The sequence below is a fragment of the Thalassophryne amazonica genome, chromosome 7, assembly GCF_902500255.1.
Source record: "Thalassophryne amazonica chromosome 7, fThaAma1.1, whole genome shotgun sequence".
Classification (NCBI taxonomy): Eukaryota; Metazoa; Chordata; class Actinopteri; order Batrachoidiformes; family Batrachoididae; genus Thalassophryne; species Thalassophryne amazonica.
In genome coordinates, this window is record NC_047109.1 from 83,688,260 (window position 1) to 83,715,013 (window position 26,754).

Genomic DNA, 26,754 nt, shown 5'->3' on the forward strand with positions numbered 1-26,754 from the left:
TTCTCACTTCTCGCAGGTTCAGCAGAGATGGCGGCTGACACTTCCACGGAGCTTCTTTTTTTGGATACTTTTAAGCATCAGAGTGCAGAGGTAACTTTTTGATGGCTCAAATTATTGTATAGTACTTTCAGAGATGTCTGCATGCACCGCTTAGATCTGTTTTACGCAGGTGTCAGCCAGAAAGATGCTACAGTGGCAGGCAACTTCCCAGCTAACGTGCCTAATTTAGCTGAAGCTAACATTAGCTGATGTACTCTTGTTTTGACAATGTTACGCTATATTTTCTTACTTTGCACACACAATTATATATGGCTACGTGGCGCTAACGAATGCGCACGGGAACGTGACTAAATGTTTATATAAGGTTATATTGGTATTTGTAAGCTTAGTTGGCTAGTTGGCAAGCAGGCTAGTGCTAAAGTTAAAGTCACAGTCGAGCTGTTTATCTCAGAGACAGACTGCAGTCATATTGACATTTGAAGAAAGAATTCTTCAAATTATCTGGCTACAGTGCTGTGAAAAAGTTTGTTCCCTCAAATTTCATACGCGTTTTATTTTTTGACATAAAATAATATTTGTTTATATTATTTTTATTTAGCCCTTTAAACCCCCAGTGAAAACAAATATCTACTTAATTTTAGAAAGCAAATAAAAATACCAAAGACAAAAACATCTGTGCTACCTTACCAGTGAAAAATGGTTTTCATCAGGGATATCTTGTGGTTCCAACATTTGATTCCAGCATCTTAAATGTGCAATTTTGTTGTTTATTTTAGGCCTCACATTCACCCTGACATCGGGGTGAATGTGAGGCATTATTATAAAGTGCTTTGAGTGTCTGATGCAGATGGAAAAGTGCTATATAAATGCAGTCCATTTACCATTTATTTACATCATTTACTTAGGCTCTGGACACCACTGATTGACATTTTTTGACATTCTACAGACCAAGCAAATAACTGACTGACCGATGAAATAATCAGTTCATTGATTGATTATGAAAATAATTAGTTACAGCCCTAGCTCCAGACTTGACTTGGCAAACGAATAGCTTGCATATGCTAAGTATGTGTGTGATTGATTAAGATTCCCCTGAGGCTCTTCCTTGTGGAGCTTTTCTGAACACCTCCAATTGGGAAGAAATCCTGGTGAAATCCCAGAATATGCTGAAGAGTTTAAATATTCTGTTGGGCCTGGGAATGCCCTAGGTCCTAGGATTTCCCACAGAATAAGTGTGAGATGTGGCTGAGGAGCATGTCTGTGCTGCCTTACTTACATGAGGCCACATTGGTCTGGCCTCAGGTCAGTAGAGGAAGGATTGTTTACCACTACTGTATTAAAACTGTAATGTAATGAATATTTGGTTTACTGGGTTTTATTTTTTCAATGTCCTTCAGTTAACCAACATAGATGTGGTGCGGTTCCCTTGTGGTGTACTGATCACAGAGGTGCGGGTCATTCCTCCAGGAATCAAAGCTCATAGCAATTTACCTGACAACAGAGCTTTTGGGTAAGAGATTTTATATTGTACACACAAACACTGAGGAGCACACATAATTTCTTGTAATACAGAACACAAAAACAGTGCAGAATTTCTACAGATATATGAGATGTACTATATGTCTTCAAGATTTGGAGAGTTGTACTGTGGGAATGAGTGATTAGCTGAAAGAGTGAATGGCTGACACCATTGTTGATCATGTCCTTGCTTCCAGAACCTGTTGAGTAAATGGCATGCACAACCTGAGCAGATCAACAGTGACATTCATGTTTCTGGCTCTTCGGTCATGGGGTGGGGGGGTAGGGGCTGGAGTCGATCCCAGCAGTCATGGGGCATGCGGCAGGGTACACCCAGGACTATCACAGGGCCTCACATAGATAAAGAAACACATTCACATCCGCATGCACATCTAGGGTAAATTTAAAGTTTCCGATTCATCTAACATGCATGTCTGTGGAAGTGGGAGGGAGCCGGAGCACCCGGGGGGAACCCATGCAAAGATGGGGAGAAAATGTAAACTACACATAGAAAGGCGCCAGGTGGGAATTGAACCCACGACATTCTTGCTGTGATGCAACAGTGCTAACCACTAACCCACCGTGCTGCCCCTAATAATAATGATGATGGTGATAATAAATTATTACTATTACACCAATAACAATGAAATAATTCTGATTTTTTTTTTTAAATTCTAATTCTGATTTTTTTTTTTTTTAAACATCTACAACACAGCCATGTCTTTAAACCATGCTGTTCAATCAGTGTTGCTTACTTATTATAGTGTTCTGCTTTTACTAGTACAATACTGAATTAAGTGAAATTGATAACAACCATATGAAAACATTCTGTCTGTTTACTTTTCTTAATAAATAAATATCAAGGAAAATACAAGCATCAGATTGGGGCTCACCGATGGTAGATACTCTATTAATTGACTAATCACGACCAAAGGCAAACAAAAACTCAGACATTACCCCTATGACAGAGCACATATTAAAAACAACTGGCTGTTTAAATAAAGAATGCAAAATCTTTTAAACTATAAATACAGTATATAGTTAATCTTAGTTTAATTTATATATATATATATATATATATATATATATATATATATATATATTAGATTTTTTCATTTCAGTATGACTTTAAATACATCTTATAAGGCAACAATGGAGGAAATTATTGCAATATTATTTTCAAAAATAAGGGAAGTCCTATATGTTGTCACATTAGCATCACATCAACCATATTTACTATAATACTGAGACAAAGAAAAACTGCATTTGTTTTGAAGGGAGAAGCCCAAAGGTTTTCCATAATTTTCTTGCAAAGTTATTATTTCATATATCTGAAATTATATTTTTTCTTGATGGAATATCTTTATTCTCATTCTCTTTGTATTTTACTGTAGTTTCATAATATTGATTTGTGTGTGTGAACACTACATTGATGAACCTATCGCTCATTCCTAGTTGAGTCATAGCTGCCTCATTAGATTTATTGTGTGTATGTTTTTTATATATATATATATATATATATATACACACACACACACACATTTTTTTTTTCACTTTTTTTCTTCAGGGAGACTTCACCTCATGCCTTCCAGCTGGAGATGTTCTTCAATAATGTGACCAAACCTAACAGCCCCACCTTTAACAGACTGGGCAGGTTAGAGTGCTTCCCGTTCTTTATTATTTTCTTTCTCTGTTCATTTGAGCCTCACCCCTACATTTTTTCCAATATCTATCACAGCATGTCCTGCTCTTGTGGTGTGTGTGTTTTTTTTTTTTTTGTAGTTGTCAAAAGTGAGTAAGATGCAGATCTCTGTTCCACCTGCAAAACCAGTCATGGTAACATCTGACGACATTTCATACAACAGGGCCACGGCTGTGTGCATGCCCCCCCAACCATACTTGGGTGTCTTTGTTCTTATGTTGGTTAACAGGTCTCTCCAGTAATTGAACCCCACCCATATGGGTTGAAAGCGACACTAACCTTGAGGTTCTCGTGAAGCAGATTGTTTGCATCATGCGTTATTATTATTATAATAACAGAGGTGTGTGTACTAGCAGCAGATCATCTTGTATTTAGAAGAGTCCATTGTGTAACAATGATAGACAGTTGGAAATACAAAGGCACACCCTTTTTATTTTGTCTGCTGGGAATGACGTTTAGAAGGAGAATTTTATTTTTTTGAGAGTAGGATTGCCATTAAAGTTAATGCTGTAAATGTTGCCCTAAGAATCTTTTTGGAGCTTTAAAGACAATAGTAAGTGTGACAGGAAATATAAGAACAGAGATTTGTTCTTAGATCCCAGCATGTTGGTTATATTTCATATGCTGTAGATTGGTTGATCACCAATTTTTGCTTGATCATCATTTTTAAGACTTAACAGTTATGCTGTAAATATGTGCCTGTGATAAAGAGGTGTGTCAAAGAATTCTACACGACTGTGTTCATTGTTTAAAAAAAATATATTGATGTATTTTTGGTTGATGAAGAAAAAATAAATATCAGCAAGTTCAGGAATTGTCTGGTTTCAGAAGATGTTAAAGTGAAATTAATTCAGCATATATTTATAGGCCTACAGCATAGAATATGTGTTTGGCTCAAACCAACAAGGTAAACACAGGCGCATTTATTGTGTAACCTAATGTGTAGATGCGGGTGTTTACCAGTGTTGACTGGATGTCTTTGGTACTAGGTCTCTTCAGAGTCTCTTTGATACCACTGGAATGGTGAACTGTTTGCCATGTGGCGAGTTTCTCTGGATGTGAAAAGACCAAAGAAATGACCATGTTTCACCTGCAGATAGATTGCTATTTTTGAGAGGTGGGGGAAGGACCAGTTGTCTGCCTGGTGGGGTGCCATTGAGGATCCACGGTGATGGTGTGGTGTGATGGGTGCAGAGACGTATGGCATCAGTGCATGCTTCTTGACCTTACCTGCCAGGGACTGCTGTATGTGCCCCTAGGAACCTCATGAAAAAATGTCAAAAAATTGTATTTGATCAAACATTTGATGTACCATGTCAAAACAAATTTAAAATTAACAAGTGTGTCACACATCCCACAGAGCACCAACTGTTCCATGCTAGAAAAATTTACCACTGTACAGTGCCTGCCAGACACATCCCTTATACCGCCTATCATACAATCCCAAATCAGAAAAAGTTGGGCTGGCATGAAAACACTTTATTGCTTCATATCCTCAGTGCCAAAATGTCTTAAGCACTGTGAGATGAATTGGCAGTATTACAAAGTGGTAGATACTTGAACATCCCAACGTTTTTTGGAATGTGTTGTAGGCCTGAAACACAGGAATGGATGTATAAATGAAATAAAGTTCACCACAGAACATAAAATACCTGGGGTTCATATTGTCTGCAGGGAAATAGAAGTCAATATAAATGTAAGAATCACTGCAGGGTTTTAAATTTTATTTTCATTTTTCATGCAATCCCAATCTTTTCTGATTTGGGGTTGTACAATTAACCTAGAAATTTGGTCAGTAAGTCCCTTCGGCTGCTCCCATGTTTTCATGTTTTTGTGAGGATCTGCATGTTGATTTGGCACACGTTTTCTGCCAGATTACTTGGAGAAATGTGGCAGGGGTGGGGATTTGTTACATTTGACTGAAACTAGAAGAGGTATGTGTGCGCGGAGTGCCTGTTTAGTTTAAAATTAGTATCAAGTGCTCCTTTCAGTATCTGCGCTAGGTGAATTTGAAGATAATGGGCATGGGATAGGAAGGTACTACTGTAAAAAGTCATTGTGTTTCCATTAAGAAAAATAATAAAAGTACTTGTATTAGTTTGAAGAATTAGGTTAAATGTCACATTTTGCTGACACTTCAGTTCATTTTGAATCTTCCTGAGAAGTGCAGTGAGAAATTCCTAATGTCATTAAAGATTTAGTAATAAAGCATACTGGAAAGGATGAGGAACTGCCACAGCTTTGTTAAAGCAAAGCAGATACTCGTGTCTGTATAGATTTCTTTATTATTTAAAATAAAATCCAGTTATTACATTTTACATCACAAATTTTCATGTTTGCATGAAATTTGGATTTTTCATTTTCATCCTTGAATTAAAAAAAATAGGCTGGCAAGCACCAGCCTATTATTTTTGTGCTTATTTGTATTTATTGTCTTTTATTTATTTATTGTTTGGGTCCGAGCGTCAGCGAAGCTGGTCAGAGGATTTCGCAGATTTTTATTTAGGGTCCGAGCACTAGCGAAGCTGGTTGAAGGACCCTCTTGTTTTTTGTGCCAATTTATTTATTTTTTTTTTTTTAAATATCCTCTGTGAGTGGCTTTAGAATGGTGCAGTGAAACAGTTCTAATCTATACTTGCTTTTTTCCTTTAGTCTGGAATATGATGAGAACAAGTCCATTGTCTTCAGACCCAGCGGAAAGGTAAATAGCTGCTCAAATGTGTACATTTTGCCCCCTTTTGATCTGATAATAACTTCACAGGTTTATGTGTACAGATAAACACTGATGGCCTGGTGCTGCGTGGCTGGTACACCAGTCTGACTGTGGCAGTGTATGGGACAGCAGAGCGCTCACACGGCCATGACCATGAGTCACCCCCTCCCCCACCACCCCCACCCCCTCAACAACCAAGCGGGCCCAAGAGGATCATTAAACAAGGTAAGAAAAGAACACTTTCTTTCCTCAGATTCTCAGTTCCTTAAATTAAAAATCCTTTGAAGAGATTAATGCTGACTGGCTCTGTATTCTATACTCTTAAATCACCTCACAATAAATTTCTTCTTGTACGCTATACCCGTTTGGTTTGTTGTCTAAGAGTGGGAAAAAGATGACCAGTACAATGGCAGTCCACCTAGGCCAGCACCCAGAGGGCCTCGTACTCCCCCTGGACCACCACCATCAGATGATGATGAAGAGGAGCAGGTCCAAGTTACAGGTCAGTATATAAGTACCTGTTGGTACTGATTTGCTCAGCATTGACAAAGGTTGTGCTTTAGATAAAATAGATTTAGTGTAGTTTTCAACCTGTGCTCAATTTTAGATGTTTTTGTGTTTTGTTTTCTTTTTCACTTGGGGCAAAAATGATCTTGTGGGATTTCCTTCATGTCACACAGGATTATTGTCAAAATTCAACATGGCGACACAAATTCCCCCAGAAAATGACAAGTTTACATTGCGACAGATTTTTTTTATTTTTATGAAACCTGAATTAGTAGTTGTACTGCAGTACATTGTTAACCACTGCATGGCGCTGCTGAGTTCTTTTGTAGCCACTCAGCGTAATCGGAGCAGCACTGTGGAAATGTCTCATACATTTAGCTCTGCCCATTTACAGAGTGCTCATCATAATAAAACATCACAATGCAACAACTAACAAAATTCTACATCTACGTATAAGAACAGTTAAGATTCAGTGTTCATTTCAAACAAAACATACGGACACCAGATATATTTAAAACAAACTAATAAACAGCAGAAAATAAATACACCTATGTTGATGACTATATAATTTGCATATTCATGTATGATCTCTGTGCATGTGGACTGTCATGGGCCCTCTCTTTCTGTTGTGACGCCTACAGTCGGTATCGTCAAAGCTGAACCAGGAGAGAGTCGTGATGATTACCTGGAGGCTGTGTCACCTGAAAGATCTTTGCCTGCTGACGAAACGTATTCAGATGCCGAGCAAGAGGAAGAGGCCGATGAGGAGGAAGAGGAGGAGGAGCAGGAGGAAGAAGAAGATGTGCGGACCGAGGGGAGTGCACCGGAGGAGGAAGAAGAGGAGGAGGAGGATGAGGGTGAGGACGAGGAAGAGGAGATGGATGAAGGTAGGGCAGTGTTTTTGTGAGGCTAGGATAGTCCACAGTCCCAAATGGATACCCAGCCCTCGATCCTTGGGTGCTGTCGATGCTTCACTACGTGCAGTTGTCACAGACATCTGCACGTGTTATGTCCCAGGGAGATACGGGAGCAGTGTCCATTTGAGACTGAGTGATAGCTCGAGAGTGTTTGTGCTCTGGCATGCTGCCTCCATCTACAACCACTGGATGCTGCTGACCCCAGCTAGCCCGCTGCTCTGAAGGTTGTTGATGATGATAATGATGATGATGGTGATGATCCGTAAGCTGACGTGTGCAAGTGTACCTCACGCAGCAGTCATGGCTGATGCTTGTGCTGTAGTCACATCCTGCATGTCCAACTAACCTTGCATGTTTGGAGTGATGCTAATAGGTTTGTCAGTGTTCTCAGTAAGTAAAGCAGTAAGGGAATGTAAATTATTGTTTTATTCTCCTTCATCTTTTATTGCCTCTAAAAAGGTGTGAAGCTGCTTTAAGTTTTTTTCTTTATAATCAAATATCCCACCTTTCTTTCCCTGCTAGGCGATGATGGCTATGAACAAATTTCCAGTGATGAGGACGATTTGGATAATGGTACCTTTAAGTTGCCCACCTTTGATATGGACTACACTCCTGAGGACCTGGCATCTGTTCCACCAGTCCAGTATGACCCATATGAGCGAGAACTTCGACCATTAGTCTACTTTACCCCTCCATACAAGACTCGATTTGATGCCCAGCTTGAGAAACCCAGTGTGGAGGAACCCAAAGATTCTGATGGGACAGAGGGAGCAACGGGCGGAGAGGAGGCTGAAGCAGTTGCACAGCTGAGAGAGCTGCTGTCTAGCATTGGAAGCGACAGAGATGCCCGCTGGGTGGCCGCTCTTGAAGAGGCACCAGGACTACTTGTTAAAGGGTTGCCAATTTTAATTAGACAGGGGGAGGGAAATGAGCCTGTAAGAATTTTGGTCCAGTGGACCCTCCAGGCTCTAAGTATGGAGGTAGCACTCACTCAACCAATTGCTCTTAACCTGAGACAGTTAAAAGCCGGTGCCAAGTTGGCGTCATCCCTGGCTGAGTGTCCACAGGGTCTTACAGCACTGCTGTGTGAAAGCGTCCTTGGCCTGCTGTTGGAGCTCCTCTGTAGGGACCATGTGTCCTCCACTCTGAAGCTAAGTATTCTGAGGACCCTAGATGCTCTGATTAGTGCGCCAGCTGGTGTGGAGGCTTTCCTACATGCTGATGATTCTGAGAAGAGTGGCTATCAGGTTAGCAACACAAACCATACAGTTTTGTTTTTTTTAATGTAGTGTTTTTGCATTCCATTCTCAGGAAGACCTCCTTAGAACAAAATTGCTCCCACAGATAAAGAATATAGTGCAACAAACGCATCATCTGACATTAGTTCTCATACTGAGAAATTATTTGGTTAAATATCATGAAAATCTGACACACATTTAAACTACAGTGCATGGTGGAAATGGTCTTGTAGTATGTGATTAAGAAAAGAGATCCACATTCCACTGTCTATTTTTCAGAAAACACTAAGGAAACATCACATTTTTCACAATGACTAACATTGACTGTCATTTCTGCAACAGCGTTTAGTTGAGCAGTTCCTGCGGGAAGAAACAGTACGGGTCATAACAGCTGGCAACGCCATATTACAGAAGAGTCACATGTATGAGGTATTGATGGATCTACAGCGTGCAGCGGGAGCATGGAGCGAGCCTCAGCAGGTACACGCGTGTATTTCGAATGTCATACTATACTGTACTATAATTTATTCATCATGGTTATTTTTCATCCTTAGGATGAGATAGAGGATGCTGAGAGCCCCATGGAGGAGGAGCAATCATTAAGCTCCTCACCTGTTAGTGAGGCAGAACTTGATAGACTGGCAGGGGTTTTAGAAGAGTTGCATCACCTGCTGGAGACGGCCTCTCACGCTATGGTCCAGCCTCCGGTGAAAGCTTTCCCTACCAGTTCTCGAATAACAGGACCGCAGGAGAGAGACGATCCTTATCCAACGCTTTATAGGTAGTGGATTAATGCACACAGTCTCTTACTCCATGGTGTGGTGTAGAAGCTCAGACTGAATCCAAAGCCAGACATCTATCAATGTGTAAGTGAAATTAGTTGTGATTCATTGATTTTTCAATGTGTTGTTTTTCAGGTACATGCATGCGTGCCATTTCCTGGAGAGTATGACGGTGGTGTTGTCGGCGGGCGCAGCTGCCGGACATTTAGGTGTTACCCAAGCTGTTAGAGAGCTCTTACGTTTCCTGTCGCTCACCCAGCCAGGTTTGCTCTTCCTTCTCGCCCAGCCCACTCCCACCAACCTGCTGCTGCGCCTCCTTGCATCTGTGGCTGAGGCTGAGGGTGAGGAGGCCGTCTTTACAGGTGGAGAGGGAGGACTCACGGGGCCATGTTTTGGTGAAGAGGGCTTTGGTGTTTGGCTCATACAGGCACTGCACGCACTCCAGGGTGTGTCAGAGCTTATGAATCATGTAGCCACAGGAGGTGAGGGAGGAGCAGGGCTAGAAGAAGGTGACAATGCAGAGGTGCTAGGCCTGCTTCATGCCCTCTACCAGATGACCTTCACTCAAACGGGCCGCAGCGCTGTGGCCCATGTTTTCAGCTTGGAAAACAATCTGTCCTGTCTTGTAACGCTGCTCCAGCACCACAGCAAGGATGGACAAGGGTACGGTAATGTTTGTCATAGAGTCACCATCTTCTTCTTGTACTTGCCTGTATGCTGGGGTTTTGACATTTTGTTATACTTTTGTCTTGCAGAGAAGCTAAGACTCGTAAAGCTGTGACATATAACTATGCCTGTATGCTGTTGTTACTGGTGGTCCAAAATTCTAATGACTTAAGGATGATGGAACAGCATGCTGTGCCACTGATGTCCTTAGCCAAGGCAGATGACACTAATGCCAAGTTACAAGGTAAATATGTCATCTCATATACAGTTAGGTGCATTGGTATCTGGATAGTAATGCAGTTTTTGTGATTTTTGCCTCTGTACATCACCACAATGGAGCTGAAATGACACATTCAAGATGCAGTTAAAGTGTAGACTTTCAGCTTTAAATCAAAGGATTCTACAAAAAAAAGTGGCATTAGCTGTAAAGAAATTGCAACTATTTCTATACATAGTCCCTCTTGTTTTCAGAACCCAAAAGTAATTGGACAAATTAAAATACAAATCTTCACTTTTGAAACCAGTTGTCTTTAGAGAAGTCAAGGAATAGATACATAAACATTTCCACATCAATGAATTTAAGAAATGCAGTGTGGTTTTCATTCGATCTGGTCCTTTCTATGTGGCATTTACATGTTATCCCTGTGTTTGCAAGGGTTCCCTCCAGTTGCTCCAGTTTGCTTTCACGTTTAAAGACATGCTGGTTAGGTGAATTGGAATCTTTTAATTAACCATCGGTGTGAATGAGAGTATAAATGAGTTTGTCGGCCCTACCTCTCACCCAGTGACCACTGGGATAGACTTCATCACCCCAGTGCCCCTTTTTTGGAATAAGAGGGTTCAGAAAATTAATGAATAATAGGGATATTTTCTACTTCATTTTTGTGTAGCCTTTAAAGTGTATGTGACACGATGGGTAGTTTTTTTTGTGTGTGTGTATATTTAAGACTATAATTAAACAACAGTTTGAAATTTATCCTTTCCTGGTGCACAGTTACTGAAGAGTTAAATATTCCGATTTTGAACTGCGTGCCACTAAAAACCAAGAACTTCCTGGCGAGTCCCGACATTGGAGAAGAAAGGGAAGTGATATCAGCGCCAGATCCATTATCCTAATTGTCAGACTGAAGGTTTTCCTCCAAGGTTTCTTCTCCCTCACTGTCATCTAAATAAGGCTCAACACCATAAGGCTGTGTCCTCCACAGCTGCTTCAAAAACACCTTCAAACTGGACTTTAAAAAAGCTCCACGCTAGAAAAAAAATCATCCGAAAACAGCTCGACCTCTGTCCTGTTTACAGTTGATTTCAGCTTGAATCAGCAGGTGCCATTCTGGTGATGACGTAGCAACAATATTGCCGCGGCTGAGGGCTGAAATAGAGTGCATGCTTCAGACAGCTGTAGTTTATCCTTCACCTGCACATTTATCATCAACTTTTATTGTTCAGGATTTTTTAAAATATCAACATTTAAGCATTTTTAGTGATTATTTGTGCACATTTTTTGGTGTCACCTACACTTTAAAATTCATACAGTAAAAGTTCACTTCTAAACAACATGTGTGTTTTAGTTGTTAAAAACATGTTGTAGTGATGAGACAGGATAATGATTATGAAAATGTCATGAATCGTGGACAACACAACCTAACTGGCCGATCAGCTGCATATGAGAACGTGGCATCCATCAAATACAGACTCAACCCATATTCTCCACAGGTTAGAGAGCCACTTTTGGAATTGCTGCTGCTGTTGATGTGCAAACTGCATTGTGTACCTGCAGCCATGACGCCACACAGCCTTACCTGGCGGAGTTTAGACGTTAATGATTAATGAAAATTAAGTCCAAGACATTCATTGACATTGAAATGTTCATGTATCCATCCTCCGACTTTTGCACCAGAAAACTGGCTGTAAAAGCGATGATTTTGGTGAACGCTAATCCTCATATTAAGTTTCTCCAGTTACTTATGACCTCTGAAAATAAAAGGACTGTATGAAAATATGCAAGATTTTCCTTCCCCACTTTGCATAAAAACTGAAAGTCTACACTAGTGTCTCATTCTTGCTTGTCATTTCATTTCAGCTGTGATAAAGTACAGAAGCAAAATGAGAAAAAAATGGTCTCTGCCCAAATACTTACATACTTGATGGTAACACTTTTATTTATATATATTTGAAGTGTGTGTGTGTGTGTGTGTACATTACTTTACTAAAATGTGTTCTGCACTTGATTTGTATTTTAGAGCTTAGTAAATGGTTGGAGCCTCTGGAAAAATTACATTTTGAGATTGGCAGCATTCCCAGCCTCATTGATTATATCAAACAGGTACAGAAATCCCACTTATTTTTATTGTTGTTATTTTTTTTTATAGATCTGTGTGTATTTTTGTGTAAATAGTAATCTTAGAATCTTCAAATACACCTTGCTAATAACACACACACACACATATATACCATGGTCAGTGAGAATTCCATGTCTAACTGGCGTGCATTATTTTCGTGTATACGCACACGTAGTTCGGCGAGTTAAGTCACTGTAATATTCGCTCTGGTCATCACCATAGCACCATGCAAATCACTTGGCGCAGATCAGCTGTGTTTTGACAGGTGAATGTCAGAAATGTGATAAAACATGGATTTCCAAGTGAATTTTAATATTTTTGGCCAAAATAAAACATTTGAGGAATGGGAAGAGGAGGAGAGCAAACGAGAAGAACAGCAAAAGCAACAGCATAAAGATTTAACATCGGACAAGCTGGACAAGACTGAAGACGGGAAAGAAGAAGAGAACACGAAAAAAGTTAAATAACTATTTGTGTTTTAGCTCACTGTGTGGGACCATGGTATAAGCTGATTAAACAACTCGAAGCCGTGCATTATACGGTTTGAATGCACTTTGCGTCGTGGTGTTTTAGGCTCTGCGTCGTACATTCAAACCGTATGATGCACAGCTTCTTGTTGTATGTGTAAAGTATATATATTTCCCAAGGAATTATTTAAACTGTTTAAATAGGGGAGAGCCTTACTTTGAAATGTTGAAGAAAGTTGGGAGGCCGTCCATGATCTGTCCCTTGAATCAAATCTGCTCCTAAATTCAATGGGTTCTTTTTGGTCCATGCTCCACCCCTGTACCAAGTTTCATGAAAAATGGCTATGTAGTTTTTACATGATCTTGCTGATAGGCAGACAAACACACAAATTAAAAAAAAAACCCTCTAATGAAAATGCAGCCTCCGCGGTGGAGGAAATAAAGATAGATAATTTACTATGATATATGAAGGTATAAGAATGAAATCTACAGTATCTTTGCTTGCAGTGCACAGCCATACAGCTCCTTTACTGCGTAATTTACTGTATTCAAACCTGTTATGCAATTCACAGTATTCCGTGCTATTTTGAAAGCATATTTTCTTTTTACTTTAGAATGTAGAAAATGTGTTAACTGCTGAGGGAACTGGACTGGTTGCTGCTCTCAGGGTCCTCTGTCACATCGCCTGCCCTCCGTCTGCAGTAGAGGGTAATGATGCAAGGCACAAATTTAGCACTAGTTTACCTCACAAAAATGTGGTTGATCATTATTATTGATATTTTTACTCTTGAAAATTGATATTATATGTAATCTTAAGGGTGTAGTGGTGTATATGGGGGTCAAAGTACAAACCGTGCAGTTGATTCCTGAGCTGAGTGACCTTTGCTTCATGTCTCATCCAATCTGTCTCTACCTGTTTTGTATAATTCTTTCACTGTATTATCAAAATTATAGCATAAACTTATGTTTATTTTAATGTTGAGTGTAACAATTATACAGACCACAGATTTTGTAAAATATTGCCTACATTGTGGAGCTTTACTTTCTCCATCCCTCTTTTCTGTAGGCCAACAGAGGGATTTGAAGTGGAGTCTTGCAGGGGTCCAGCTGTTCTCTGGCGAGGGTCTAGATACGTGTGTGCGTGTTTTGCAGAAGTTGTGCAGTGTACTGCTGCAGCCTTGGCGTATGCATGGACACATGGGTCCCACACCACAACGATGCATGATCCTGAGTATATGCATCAGCACACTGCGTTTGCTGCGCACCATGCTGACAGAATTGCTCCGTGGGGGGTCTTTTCAATTCAGGGATACTCGTGTGGCTAGCGTTTTGGTCACACTACACATGATAGTGTGCTCTATCCCGGCATCTGGACGTCTGGATGGGGAGGAGACCAGAGTGCAGGCGCTTATTGTTGATGTGTTGCTCACCTTCACACAGGGTGTCAATGAAGAGGTCTGTAAATCAGTGGAAGCTCAGCATGTCTGCTTAGCCAAGAAATCATGTCATTATTCTGAATGAGTGTGTGTTTGGTGCAGGTGACTCATACAGAGGAGACTCTGGCCAATAACACTTGGTCTCTGATGCTGAAGGAAGTTTTGAGCTCACTGCTAAAAGCCCCTGAAGGTCTTTTTTCTGGCCTTATGTTGCTGTCTGAGCTACTGCCTCTTCCTCTGCCCATGCATAGCACTCAGGTACCTTCTCTCATTATATCTCCCTGGTCACAAGTATATTCTGCACTTTTCTCTGTCTGATAATTGTGTCTACATTACGGATGTCCTGATTGCATCTCACTCCCCCCCCTCCCCTTTTTAAAGTGTCTAATTTAATGAGTCTTAAAATTTTGTATTAACTGATATCGAGTCTGATGTAGTAATTTTAAAATATTTATTTTCCTATTTAATTGTAGGGTTGGGGTTGCACAGTACACTCATAAATATTCTTTAAGATCATATTACAATGATTTAAATAAGTGTAACTGTTGCGCTCACAAAATGTAGCACCTTCACATATTCTTGGAGAACTTACGGGATAACATTGACTTTTATGTGGCTATAAAGCCCTCATCCTGTAGGATTTGTTAAGCCGAGCATGTCGTGTCAGCTCTGGTATCTGGTGCAGAAATCAGGACCTCAGCATGGTTAAATCCCGCAGTATTATCATAATTGCCTAGAATGATACATTTTGTCTGGGTTAAAACAGCTGAGAATCAAGTTACTTTAAAGCTACATTAGCAAATGCTAGATTATATGAAAGCATGTGTGACAGCTGGAATGTGCAAGATAAGGAAACAAAGACTCAGGAAGGTCTTGGGGCAGACAAACCTGACACCTATCCTGTCAAAATGCCAGTGATGACCCCAATACAGATACCTATATCAGTATCAGGACATCCCTATTTGGCATATATGTGTACACAATGTTGAAAAGGCTGAAATGCCACACCGATACCTAGCAATAAAAATTCTCAAGGCAGAAAAGAATCACTTGTATGTAACTATAGTCAGCAGTGCCACATTCTGATATAATGTTTATATGCAGGATATGCATAACTTGGTGTTATTGATTGCAAAGCCAAATCTTCTGGGAAGAAATGCTATTGTTGCACATCAGTTTTTATATTTACAAATATCAATCAAGGAATCAAGGAATATAAAGTGTCCTTATAGATCAACAAAGACAGTTTTGCCAATTTGTGTTGCCTGAGTGGTTGTACTAACTCAGGTCAGGTGGGGAATATGCCCTGATGCAAAGCATTAGCATATCTTCCACGCTATGAGACCGCCCCCAGTTCTTGATTGGCAACCACCCAGCAGCCCATTCATCCCCACCCCCAGAAAGCCATTCATCTGCCACAACCAGGTGATATGTGGACATCACTTTGAGCATTTTCCAATTGCTATCATCCTCAACACTAGTCATGTTTCAGTGGCTATTGTGTAGTCACTGTTTCCTCACAATGAAAGTAGTATGGCTAATGCCACTCTCCCATTGTAACCATGTATTTGATACAAGGTCATTCCAGTAGTAGCCAGATATTCTCCAGAGGGACTTTGTTTCAATGATGTACACATGTTGTCTTAGGTTACTGGTTTGACTCCAGAGCTCACAAGTATGAGACCTGATGCACCACCATTTATAGCTTCATGGTGGTGTGGATCAGAAAAGGATTTGCAATCATACAAACCAGACCAAATCTAGGCTCATGTCTTCCATGCACCCATTGGCAAAGTATAGTTGACATTTCACACCTTCTTTTTAATCCACTATGAAGCTGTATAACTGGTGATGCAACAAACAAACATCGACTACACACCATTTCTCAAGGCCTAACCACAGAAACCTCTTCAGACTTGTCTGGGTGTCTTTTGGTTTCCCTCACTCGCTTCTTTCTCACACGTTCACTCAGATTTTGAGAACTGCCTACTCCAGACAGATTACCATACAAACTGTTTGTATCTATTAATGACTGATGTAAATGAAGTCCAGAACATATTCATTGACTTTGAAATGTACGTGTCTATCCACTGAGTTACCTAATGCAACTGGCATGAAAATTCCAGTATGCAAGTGCCTCAACATGAGATCATGCTGAGACACTTGCATGATGGCATTCAGATCAGCTTGTGCAATACCTGCACAAGCTGATGTGAGCTGAAGCTCAACCTGTTGTCATAAGCGCTTGTTGCCTCCACAGGTGATATCAGTCCAGGATGTGGCAGTGGCCTTAAACACTAGGAAGTTGTGGAGCATGCACCTGCGGGCTCAGTGGAAAGTATTTTCCGAGGCTTTGAAGTGTGTGTGCGTTACCAGCTGCCCTCCACTCCTGGCCATGCTGAGGAGAGTGTGTGTCCAGCTGGCAGACCTGTCTTCACCCACTGCAATACTCATCATGAAGGCTGTGCTGGAGATGCTGCTAGAAGATCTGCAACCGTGAGTGAAGACATTGTTTGTGGGTTTTGATTTTGTCGTAATATATTTAACATCACGCCCTGACTGCAGGGCGGAGGGGAAAAGTGTCTGTTGGGGACAGGTCCTCCGTCTACTGTCTTTGACGGACGCCCTGGTGTCACAGAGAGCTTGTAAGAGTGCAGCGTTACACCTGCTTTCTGGGTCTGTGACCGGAGATGAACAGCTGTCAGATCTCTTCCCCTCTGTGTTGGCCCTGTTGATTCCTCCAGCTGACCACTCATTACAGCAGCAGCAGTGCAGTGAAATAGTAGGAACAATACTACAGTCACTTTGTGACCAGGTAAGTCATTTATTTGCATGAAGGTAAAAGTCCTTGTAATGAGAGAGGAAAACAGAAAACGAAGCCCTGAATATGTAACTCTCCCTTAGGATATTTGTTTGATCACTCCCCCTGGTGAAGGCTGTGTGTCAGAAGCTGAACAGTTGGCCAATGCGCTTCCTGGGCGAGAGATGATGTCATCAGTGTGCTTTTCCTTGTTGGAGGTTTTGGGCAGTGCAGATAGCAGCGTCCCACTCCTCCTCACCTGTATCAGGACAATGTCATTCCTCACTGAACATGATTTTGGACTGTACCACCTTAAAGTGTAAAAGCTGTTATTTATAGATCTCTCATTCGTCTACGTGTGGTTTGGTTTAGGAGTGCTTTATTTAAATGTTTAACATTGTTTCCAGAGCGCTGAAGAAACATGCTGCAGTGCTGAGCTCACTATTGAAGAGGCTGGTGTTTCCCTTCAACAAAGACTCAGCAGAGTTAATCTCAGCTTTGCTGGACTTCCTCAGACAAATCCTGACCACTGACTCAGTGGTAAGTATCATCTACAGATGTTTTCTTGTTTATTTTCTGTAATTATGCTTTAAGTAAGGTTTTGGGCAGCACATTGGCACAGTGGTTGGCACACTTACCTCAAAACAAGAAGGTCTTTAGTTCAGGCCCACCAATGCCCAGTTTGTTTCTGTATGGTGTTTGCATGTGACTGTATGGGTTACTTCCAGATACTGGTTCTCTCACACCATCAAAGGTCCAAGCTCTTGTCAGTGTCTTTGACTAAGATTGTGTTTGTAGATCTGGAGTTGCATCAGCAACGGCATCCAGTATAAAACCTGTGCCAAATCAAATAGGTGCATCATAAATTGGAGTTCTGTATAGATGAAGATTTATGATTTGTTGTGGCATCCCTTAATGGGAGCAGCCACTAGATGAAGAATTCAGATAAGGTTTTACATCAGGTATATGTGCAAAGGCTGTCATACTAACTATGGAAGTGATTGTTCATTAAAAAAAATCTTGTCTTCAGAATACAGGTGATATTTTGAAGTTTCTTCTTATTGATTGATGCACTTAAACATTCTTTATCACATTCATCAACATCATAATTTTTTCAAAGAGCTATATTGGTGTATTTACAGAGTTACAGCAGTGTATTATATGTATTACTTTGTAAAATGAGGACTGGCTGCTTCAAGGCCGAATTAACATTTTGTTTAATTAGGATTTTTACAACGGTGGCAAGCTGGATTAGTGGTTAGCAGTGTTGCCTCACAGTGATAAATCCTGGGTTTTCTTCAGACCTGGGCTGTTCTGTGTGTGGAGTTTGCATGTTCTCCCTGTGTTCACATGGGTTCCCTCTGGGTGTTCTGGCTTACTCCCACTTCCAAAGACAAATGCAGGTTAGGTGCATTGGAAACTTGAAAGTGACTGTGGGTGTGAACCTGTTTGCCTGTCTGTATTAGCCTATGTAATATACTGGCGTCCTGTCCAGGGTGTACTCTGCCTGTCGTTCTTTGTCTGCTGAGATAGGCTCACGGCCCCTTGTGACCATTGATTGGAGTAAGTGGGTATAGAAGATGGGTAGATGGACAACTATAGCAAGAAATGACATTATAGGATGTTTAGATGATGTTGCCCATCAGATTATTTTCTTAACAATTGCATCCTGATTTTGTGTTTGAATCCAGTGTGGTGAAGAGGATCGTGGTTCCAGTGAGGATTCTTCATTTGCTCCTCCACGGCTGTTAACGGGCTCTGAGATGAAATCTCTGCTGCAGTGGGAGGACTCAGATTCACATCCACTTCCCACTTTGGAGAAACAGATTATGGTACAAATTATGTGAACATATTTTATTTATTTTTTCCCTTGTTGATTTGTTCAAATTTGGAGTGTATAGTCTTGTGGCAGTTACCTGACACCTGTTTTGTGTGCAGAAACTATGTAAAGATGATGATTCTCTGGAGACGATTTTGGAGACTGTGGTTTTTCTGAGGCAAACGCTGGAGACTGCCACAGATACGCCTCCTGCAGTTGACACTGAGCCCACTTTGCCAGCACCTGAAACCCTAGGAGCCCTGTTTAATCACAGGTACAGGCTCTAGGACATAATTGCTTTGAGGCATAATTACATTGTGGGGGATGTTTGTTGTTGTTTTTATAACCTCTGCCAAGGAGGTAAATTTTTTCACAGGCATTTAATTGTTTGTTTGGCTGTTAGTTGGATAACTCAGAAAGTAATTAACCCCGTCTAAGCCTGTATATCCCATCGATGGGAAATTTTACTTTTTATTTGTGAGATACTGACAAGCCAAAATGAGGTGGTTGGTAGGGGGTTAATGGATTGCAGTAATATTTGGTGAGCAGATAATATTCCAGGAAAAAAGTGATTCAGTTTTGAAAGTGATCCAGAATATATTCTGGAAGTGAGACCCAGAATAATATTTGGCACATAACATTTAACTCAAAATGTTGTAAAAAGAAGTTCATGGAATTTCATGAGCAGATGAATAATGTCCTAGAAAATGAGGGCTTTTATTTTGAATTTGATCTGGAACATATTTTGGATTCAGTAATTTTTAATAATAGTAATCATTTTAATCAATATGTGGCCTTGGTGGAGGTATGCTCTCTTTGAATGCCTTCTAGTTTTGTTTTTTGTTTGATTGTTTTTTTAAATCATAGGTTTCTCATTGCGTGCAAATATACATTTAACATGTTCATCACTGAATGGTGTAAATGGACTGCATTTATATAGCACTTTTCCATCTGCATCAGAGGCTTTACCAGTAATGCCTCACATTCACCATGATCTGAGGGTGCTGCCATACAAGGCATTCACTACACATCGGGAGCAACTAGGGGATTAAAGACCTTGCCCAAGGGCCCTTAGTGATTTTCCAGTCAGGCTGGGAGTTGAACTGAGGATCTTCTGGTCTCAAGCCCAACACCTTAACCACTAGACCATCACCTCCCCTATGGTGTGTGCATGATATTTAGCAATGCAGCTGTTAAATTAGAATGGCACAAAGTTAAGGTGAACCATAATAAGCCTCGAGCATTACCACATAAAATAAATGGTGACATTGCATGTAAAACTTGTTATATCATGCTTATATGCATTTTATCTGCAGGACAGTATTCATTCTGTCAGAGGCTTTGGACGAGCAGCTAAAAGCCCTGTGGTTCTCTCCCTTCCAAACTGATGACATAGAAACAGATCTTGACATGGTAAGTCTGTATGTGTACACACTTCTAAGAATCATGAACCGTTAATCATTATACAACCCCTGGCAAAAATTGTGGAATCACCGGCCTCGGAGGATGTTCATTCAGTTGTTTAATTTTGTAGAGAAAAAAAACAGATCACAGACATGACACAAAACTAAAGTCATTTCAAATGGCAACTTTCTGGCTTTAAGAAACACTATAGGAAATCAGGAAAAAAAATTGTGGCAGTCAGTAACGGTTACTTTTTTAGACCAAGCAGAGGGAAAAAAATATGGAATCACTCAATTCTGAGGAAAAAATTATGGAATCATGAAAAACAAAAGAATGCTCCAACACATCACTAGTATTTTGTTGCACCACCTCTAGCTTTTATAACAGCTTGCAGTCTCTGAGGTATGGACTTAATGAGTGACAAACAGTACTCTTCATCAATCTGGCTCCAACTTTCTCTGATTGCTGTTGCCAGATCAGCTTTGCAGGTTGGAGCCTTGTCATGGACCATTTTCTTCAACTTCCACCAAAGATTTTCAATTGGATTAAGATCCGGACTATTTGCAGGCCATGACATTGACCCTATGTGTCTTTTTGCAAGGAATGTTTTCACAGTTTTTGCTCTATGGCAAGATGCATTATCATCTTGAGAAATGATTTCATCATCCCCAAACATCCTTTCAATTGATGGGCTAAGAAAAGTGTCCAAAATATCAACGTAAACTTGTGCATTTATTGATGATGTAATGACAGCCATCTCCCCAGTGCCTTTACCTGACATGCAGCCCCATATCATCAATGACTGTGGAAATTAACATGTTCTCTTCAGGCAGTCATCTTTATAAATCTCATTGGAATGGCACCAAACAAAAGTTCCAGCATCATCACCTTGCCCAGTGCAGATTTGAGATTCATCACTGAATATGACTTTCATCCAGTCATCCACAGTCCACGATTGCTTTTCCTTAGCCCATTGTAACCTTGTTTTTTTTCTGTTTAGGCGTTAATAATGGCTTTTGTTTAGCTTTTCTGTATGTAAATCCCATTTCCTTTAGGCAGTATCTTACAGTTCGGTCACAGACGTTGACTCCAGTTTCCTCCCATTTGTTCCTCATTTGTTTTGTTGTGCATTTTCGATTTTTGAGACATATTGCTTTAAGTTTTCTGTCTTGACGCTTTGATGTCTTCCTTGGTCTACCAGTATGTTTGCCTTTAACAACCTTCCCATGTTGTTTGTATTTGGTCCAGAGTTTAGACACAGCTGACTGTGAACAACCAACATCTTTTGCAACATTGCGTGATGATTTACCCTCTTTTAAGAGTTTGATAATCCCTTCCTTTGTTTCAATTGACATCTCTCTTGTTGGAGCCATGATTCATATCAGTCCACTTGGTGCAACAGCTCTACAAGTTGTGATCACTCCTTTTTAGATGCAGACTAATGAGCAGATCTGATTTGATGCAGGTGTTAGTTTTGGGGATGAAAATTTACAGGGTGATTCCATAATTTATTCCTCAGAAATGAGTGAGTCCATATTTTTTTCCCCTCTGCTTGGTCTAAAAAAGTATCCGTTACTGACTGCCACAATTTATTTTCCTGATTTCTTATAGTGTTTCTTAAAGCCAGATACTTGCCATTTGAAATGACTTTAGTTTTGTGTCATGTCTGTGATCTGCTTTTTTTCTACAAAATTAAACAACTGAATGAACATCCTCCGAGGCTGGTGATTCCATAATTTTTGCCAGGGGTTGTATAACGGCTGAGTGGATCCTTGTCATTTGATTGGTGCTTTGTAGAACCCCAATTCCAATGAACTTGGAATGTTGCATACAATGTAAATAAAAACAATACGATTTACAAATCCTCTTCAACCTGTATTCAATTGAATACACCACAAAGACAACATATTTAATGTTCAAACTGATCAACTTTATTGTTTTTGTGCTCTTTTACTATGAAGCCACGCTGTTGTAACACATACAGAATGTGGCTTGGCATTGTCTTGCTGAAAAAAGCAGGGACGTCCCTGAAAAAGACGCTGCCTGGATGGCAGCATGTGTTGCTCCAAAACCTGGAAGTACCTTTCAGCATTGATGGTGTCATCACAGATGTGTAAGTTGTCCATGCCATGGGCACTAACACACCCCCATACCATCACAGATGCTGGCTTTTGAACTTTGTGCTGGTAACAATCTGGATGGTGTTTGTCCTCTTTTGTCCGGAGGACACGACATCCATGATTTCCAATTTGAAACATGGACTCATCAGACCACAGCACACTTTTCCACTTTGCGTCTGTCCATTTTAAATGAGCTCGGGCCCAGAGAAGGCGGCGGTGTTTCTGGATGTTGTTGATGTATGACTTTCGCTTTGCATGGTAGAGTTTTAACTTGCACTTGTAGATGTAGCAACGATGGTGGAACACCCCCTTTTCTACTTTTTTTACTAATAGCCCAATTTCGTAGCCTTATGAGTGTGCATATCATGAATGCTTGGTCTTGTTGGATTTGTGAGAATCTACTGGTACCTTGTTTCCCATGTAACAATAAGAAATATACTCAAAACCTGGATTCATCTTTTTAGTCACATAGCACTACTATTATTCTGAACACTATTGTATGTAGTTTTCATGTGCTCCAGCTATTTGAAGAAGCACAATTGTTCCTATCGAGTGGTGTTATACAAACATGAGTATTTGACAAAAAAGCTCATAGTGTCTCTTTGAACCTTTTTAAAATTATGTGTGCTGTTCTTTTTTGTGCTGCTGTGGTTGTGGGAAGTATTACATGTCACAGATCCGTCATGTCAATTTTGCGGGCATGTGCAAAGACTGTATGGCGCAATTTCAGAAAAATCTTAACACACACGCTTGTAAACATATTTGTAATTCACAGCAAATATAAATAGACATAAGTGCCAGTTTATATGGAAATGCTTATTGTGTTTTTTAAAAATTGCTGCACATTTACTTTATTACAACAGTGACATCCTTCATATGACAGCAGTGTCCTTCTGTAAAAAAAATGCAAATGTTTGATCTTGATTTACCATTGACACACTTATTTGTAAATGGAAAATTATGAATCATGAAGTAATAACACACCAACAATGAAAGAGCTGAGGGTTCAGTTGCCCCATTACTTTTGCAATCTTAAAAATGAGGGAACCCACATTAAAAATGCTGTAACTGTTTATTTTTAACTCTAGCATCATCTGTTATCCTGCTAACTACCCCCCCCCCCCATGAGTGTAGGTGAAGGTGGACCTGATGGGTCTGGCCCAGCAGTGTTGTCCTGAGCTGGACTTAAAGGCAGAGCTAGAGCGCTCCTTTCTGTTGGAGCCATCATCTCCTGGTCACGCCAAGGCTCCTAAAGGTTTTCGACTGGGCAAACACAAGCACGAGACTTTTATTACATCAAGGTGCAGTCTGTCTTTGCAAAATTAAAACTGTGCAATAGTCTTCTACTCATTTTAATCACCTCAGTGAACACCATCTTATTCATGTCTCTGCAGTGGGAAATCAGACTACGTGGAACCTGCTAAGAGAGCGCACATCATGGCTGCTCCACGTGGCCGCGGAGGACGAGGAGGGTTTGGACAGAATGTTTCACGACCACATGATATTTTCCGCCAGCGTAAACAGAACACTTCTCGTCCTCCTAGTATGCACGTGGATGATTTTGTTGCAGCTGAGTTTAAAGACATTGCAACTCCTCTTGGACTTTTACCCCCCAAACGCATCCCTAAGAACTCACCCAAACCTCCAACCAGAGGACTGTTCACCGGTAACAGAGGCAGAGCAACATTTCACAGCCAAACACGTTTCTTCACTCCACCACAGCCTAAAGGTGTACTGCTGTCTGGTATGTAAACACAGATACACATCATACTGCCTTTTGTCAGATTTGACTAGAAACTCACATTTTCTGAACTTGTAAACGTAAAGTTGTGGCTGTGCAAAATAAAATATCTCCATCTTGCTAATCTCCAAAATAATTCCACTGCAGTTCACCGGTTCCTCAAGTTTCCTTTAATTTAAGTTTCCTTAAATTTGGAATCCAGAAAGTGTTGTCCATAAATTAAAGAAGTTAAATTTTGAACAACTGATAGTTGTAAAAATGGGAACATTTATTAGAATATATTTGATTGAAATAATACTGGGCAAGTACAGAACCTGTACATTTTTGTATCTTCACAAGTTAAAGTTTGTCCAAACAACCAGGTTTTAGATACAAAGCTTAATTTGAGGCTTTCTGCAAGGACAGAGAGCCTGAAAGGAGGAAACACTTTTCTGATTGCTTTGATTGATGTGCTTATTTTATTCCTTATCCACAATCTACTAAACAGGAAATATTATTTTTGCTAAAATTTTGATTAATGAAATCAATCAATCAATCAATCAATTTTTTTATATAGCGCCAAATCACAACAAACAGTTGCCCCAAGGCGCTTTATATTGTAAGGCAAGGCCATACAATAATTATGTAAAACCCCAACGGTCAAAACGACCCCGTGAGCAAGCACTTGGCTACAGTGGGAAGGAAAAACTCCCTTTTAACAGGAAGAAACCTCCAGCAGAACCAGGCTCAGGGAGGGGCAGTCTTCTGCTGGGACTGGTTGGGGCTGAGGGAGAGAACCAGGAAAAAGACATGCTGTGGAGGGGAGCAGAGATCGATCACTAATGAATAAATGCAGAGTGGTGCATACAGAGCAAAAAGAGAAAGAAACAATGCATCATGGGAACCCCCCAGCAGTCTACGTCTATAGCAGCATAACTAAGGGATGGTTCAGGGTCACCTGATCCAGCCCTAACTATAAGCTTTAGCAAAAAGGAAAGTTTTAAGCCTAATCTTAAAAGTAGAGAAATCTTTCTAGCTTTGCAGCATCAGATAAATCTTGTCCTTTTTAAGCACCGTTCATACAGTGCAACATACTTGTGTATGTGACACCTCAGGCAGTAATTCACAAATCATTTCACAAGTAAGATGAGAACATAGCATAGGGTTTTGCTATTTGTTTTAGAATGGAGTATATCCCTTGTCTAGAATAGGAGGTGTCCAGCAGAGGGTGCTAAAGCCTTTATTTATTTATTTTTGGTTTTGTTAGGGAACTATGCTCGTAGAGAAGGTGGTCGTGGGTCTTCATGGAGTGGTCAAGTTCCAGCTGTCACTCACAGAGGTACCTACAGTGAGCCCCGCGGGGGCCAGAGCAACTTCACACGTGGACCTCTTCCTTCCCGACAACCTCCTGCAAGTATGTACAAACTTTTTCAGGGATTATTTATGCTGTGTGACCGTCCAGGCACTGAACCACACATATGTGGTGCTTTCTCTCTTACTGCCCAGGTCCATATCGCCTTGCTCCACGGGACCGTGCACCTCGGGGTAGAGGAGGTACTGGACTTTCATGGCTTAGTGGAGGGGGAGGAGGTGGCGGAAATGCTGGAGGAGGTGGTGGGGGGAGAGGATCTCAGGGTAGCAAGTTCGGCAGTGGAGGAGGAAGTGGAGGTGGGAGGGGCAGGCATGTTCGCTCCTTCACTCGATAAATTCACCTCAGCAATGACTGCAGTCTTTCATGGCAACAAATGGACCAATCGCAATAGTATATATTCAGTTTCCATGGGAACATGTCCATGGTGGTTCTTGATGCAAAGATTTCTTGTTGATGTTTTATGTTTTGTTATCATGCCCTGTAATAAAACTTATAGTAAAACTAGGTTTTACGTGTCTTCAGTGAAATCACCACTAAGAACCTGATGTGAACACAGTGAATGTGTTAAGTACATTAAAAAAAATACTAATAATAATCCTACTTCAGCTATGTTACACAGACTCAAGGGCACTCAGAGTGCATACCTGTGTCAAAACACAACAATGCAAAATTTAAAAGATAAACTTAATTATGCAGATACTCTGTATAGCATCTTACACACACTGGTGTCTGGAAGGTGTGGTTTTGGGGACTTTGGGGTTTCTCAAGGGTAAGGATAAGTGCTGTATTTTTTTTCTTTTTGACCCACATTTTGTCCATCCAGTAGTGGGCTGAACCTATAACCTTTTAGTGACAAGGCAACATATCTTGCCTTTACGTCAGCAATTCCCCAATAGAGAACTTGTCTGAAAATGGTCAGGGGTGGCATCCAGGACCTGGTCCTGGTCCACCTCTGCAATGTGAAACCCATGAAAAGCAAGTTTTGAGATGTTAACAGACAATTTAACTCTTCAAGAAAGTGGGGAAAAAGACTAAAGTAGAGTTTTGTGCCAGCATGTGCAAAAGCAATCGTGTAATGAAAATTGTACATACTCTGGTGTACTCTGTAAAAATAGTCTTATGGTAATACGAGTAATATGTAATATGAATTGGGGCCAAAAATTTGCAGAGGGAGACCGCCCTTAAACAACATTTAGCATTTGTTGAAGTAATGTTTTTGTAAGACACTCTGCAA

At 40.6% G+C, this 26,754-nt stretch overlaps 1 protein-coding gene across 3 annotated transcripts; it reads left to right on the forward strand.

The window, feature by feature from the left end:
• Positions 1-26,022, forward strand: virma (vir like m6A methyltransferase associated). 3 transcript variants are annotated; one of them, XM_034174868.1, is made up of 27 exons: positions 1-90; positions 1,398-1,510; positions 3,086-3,172; positions 5,873-5,921; positions 5,996-6,158; positions 6,316-6,435; positions 7,082-7,327; positions 7,880-8,604; positions 8,938-9,075; positions 9,150-9,376; positions 9,513-10,040; positions 10,133-10,287; positions 12,284-12,366; positions 13,464-13,557; positions 13,916-14,304; positions 14,388-14,543; positions 16,546-16,781; positions 16,851-17,100; positions 17,190-17,404; positions 17,493-17,625; positions 18,777-18,917; positions 19,024-19,178; positions 20,221-20,317; positions 23,563-23,729; positions 23,823-24,172; positions 25,416-25,562; positions 25,655-26,022. In XM_034174868.1, the coding sequence occupies exons 1-27, from the start codon at positions 28-30 to the stop codon at positions 25,852-25,854; spliced, it is 5,427 nt and encodes a 1,808-aa protein (XP_034030759.1). In that variant the 5' UTR covers positions 1-27; the 3' UTR covers positions 25,855-26,022. The 3 variants fall into 3 exon arrangements, with proteins under 3 accessions (XP_034030759.1, XP_034030760.1, XP_034030762.1); XM_034174869.1 differs by having other exon boundaries at positions 23,563-23,724; positions 23,821-24,172; XM_034174871.1 differs by having other exon boundaries at positions 7,082-7,297.
• Positions 26,023-26,754: the final 732 nt, after the last annotated feature.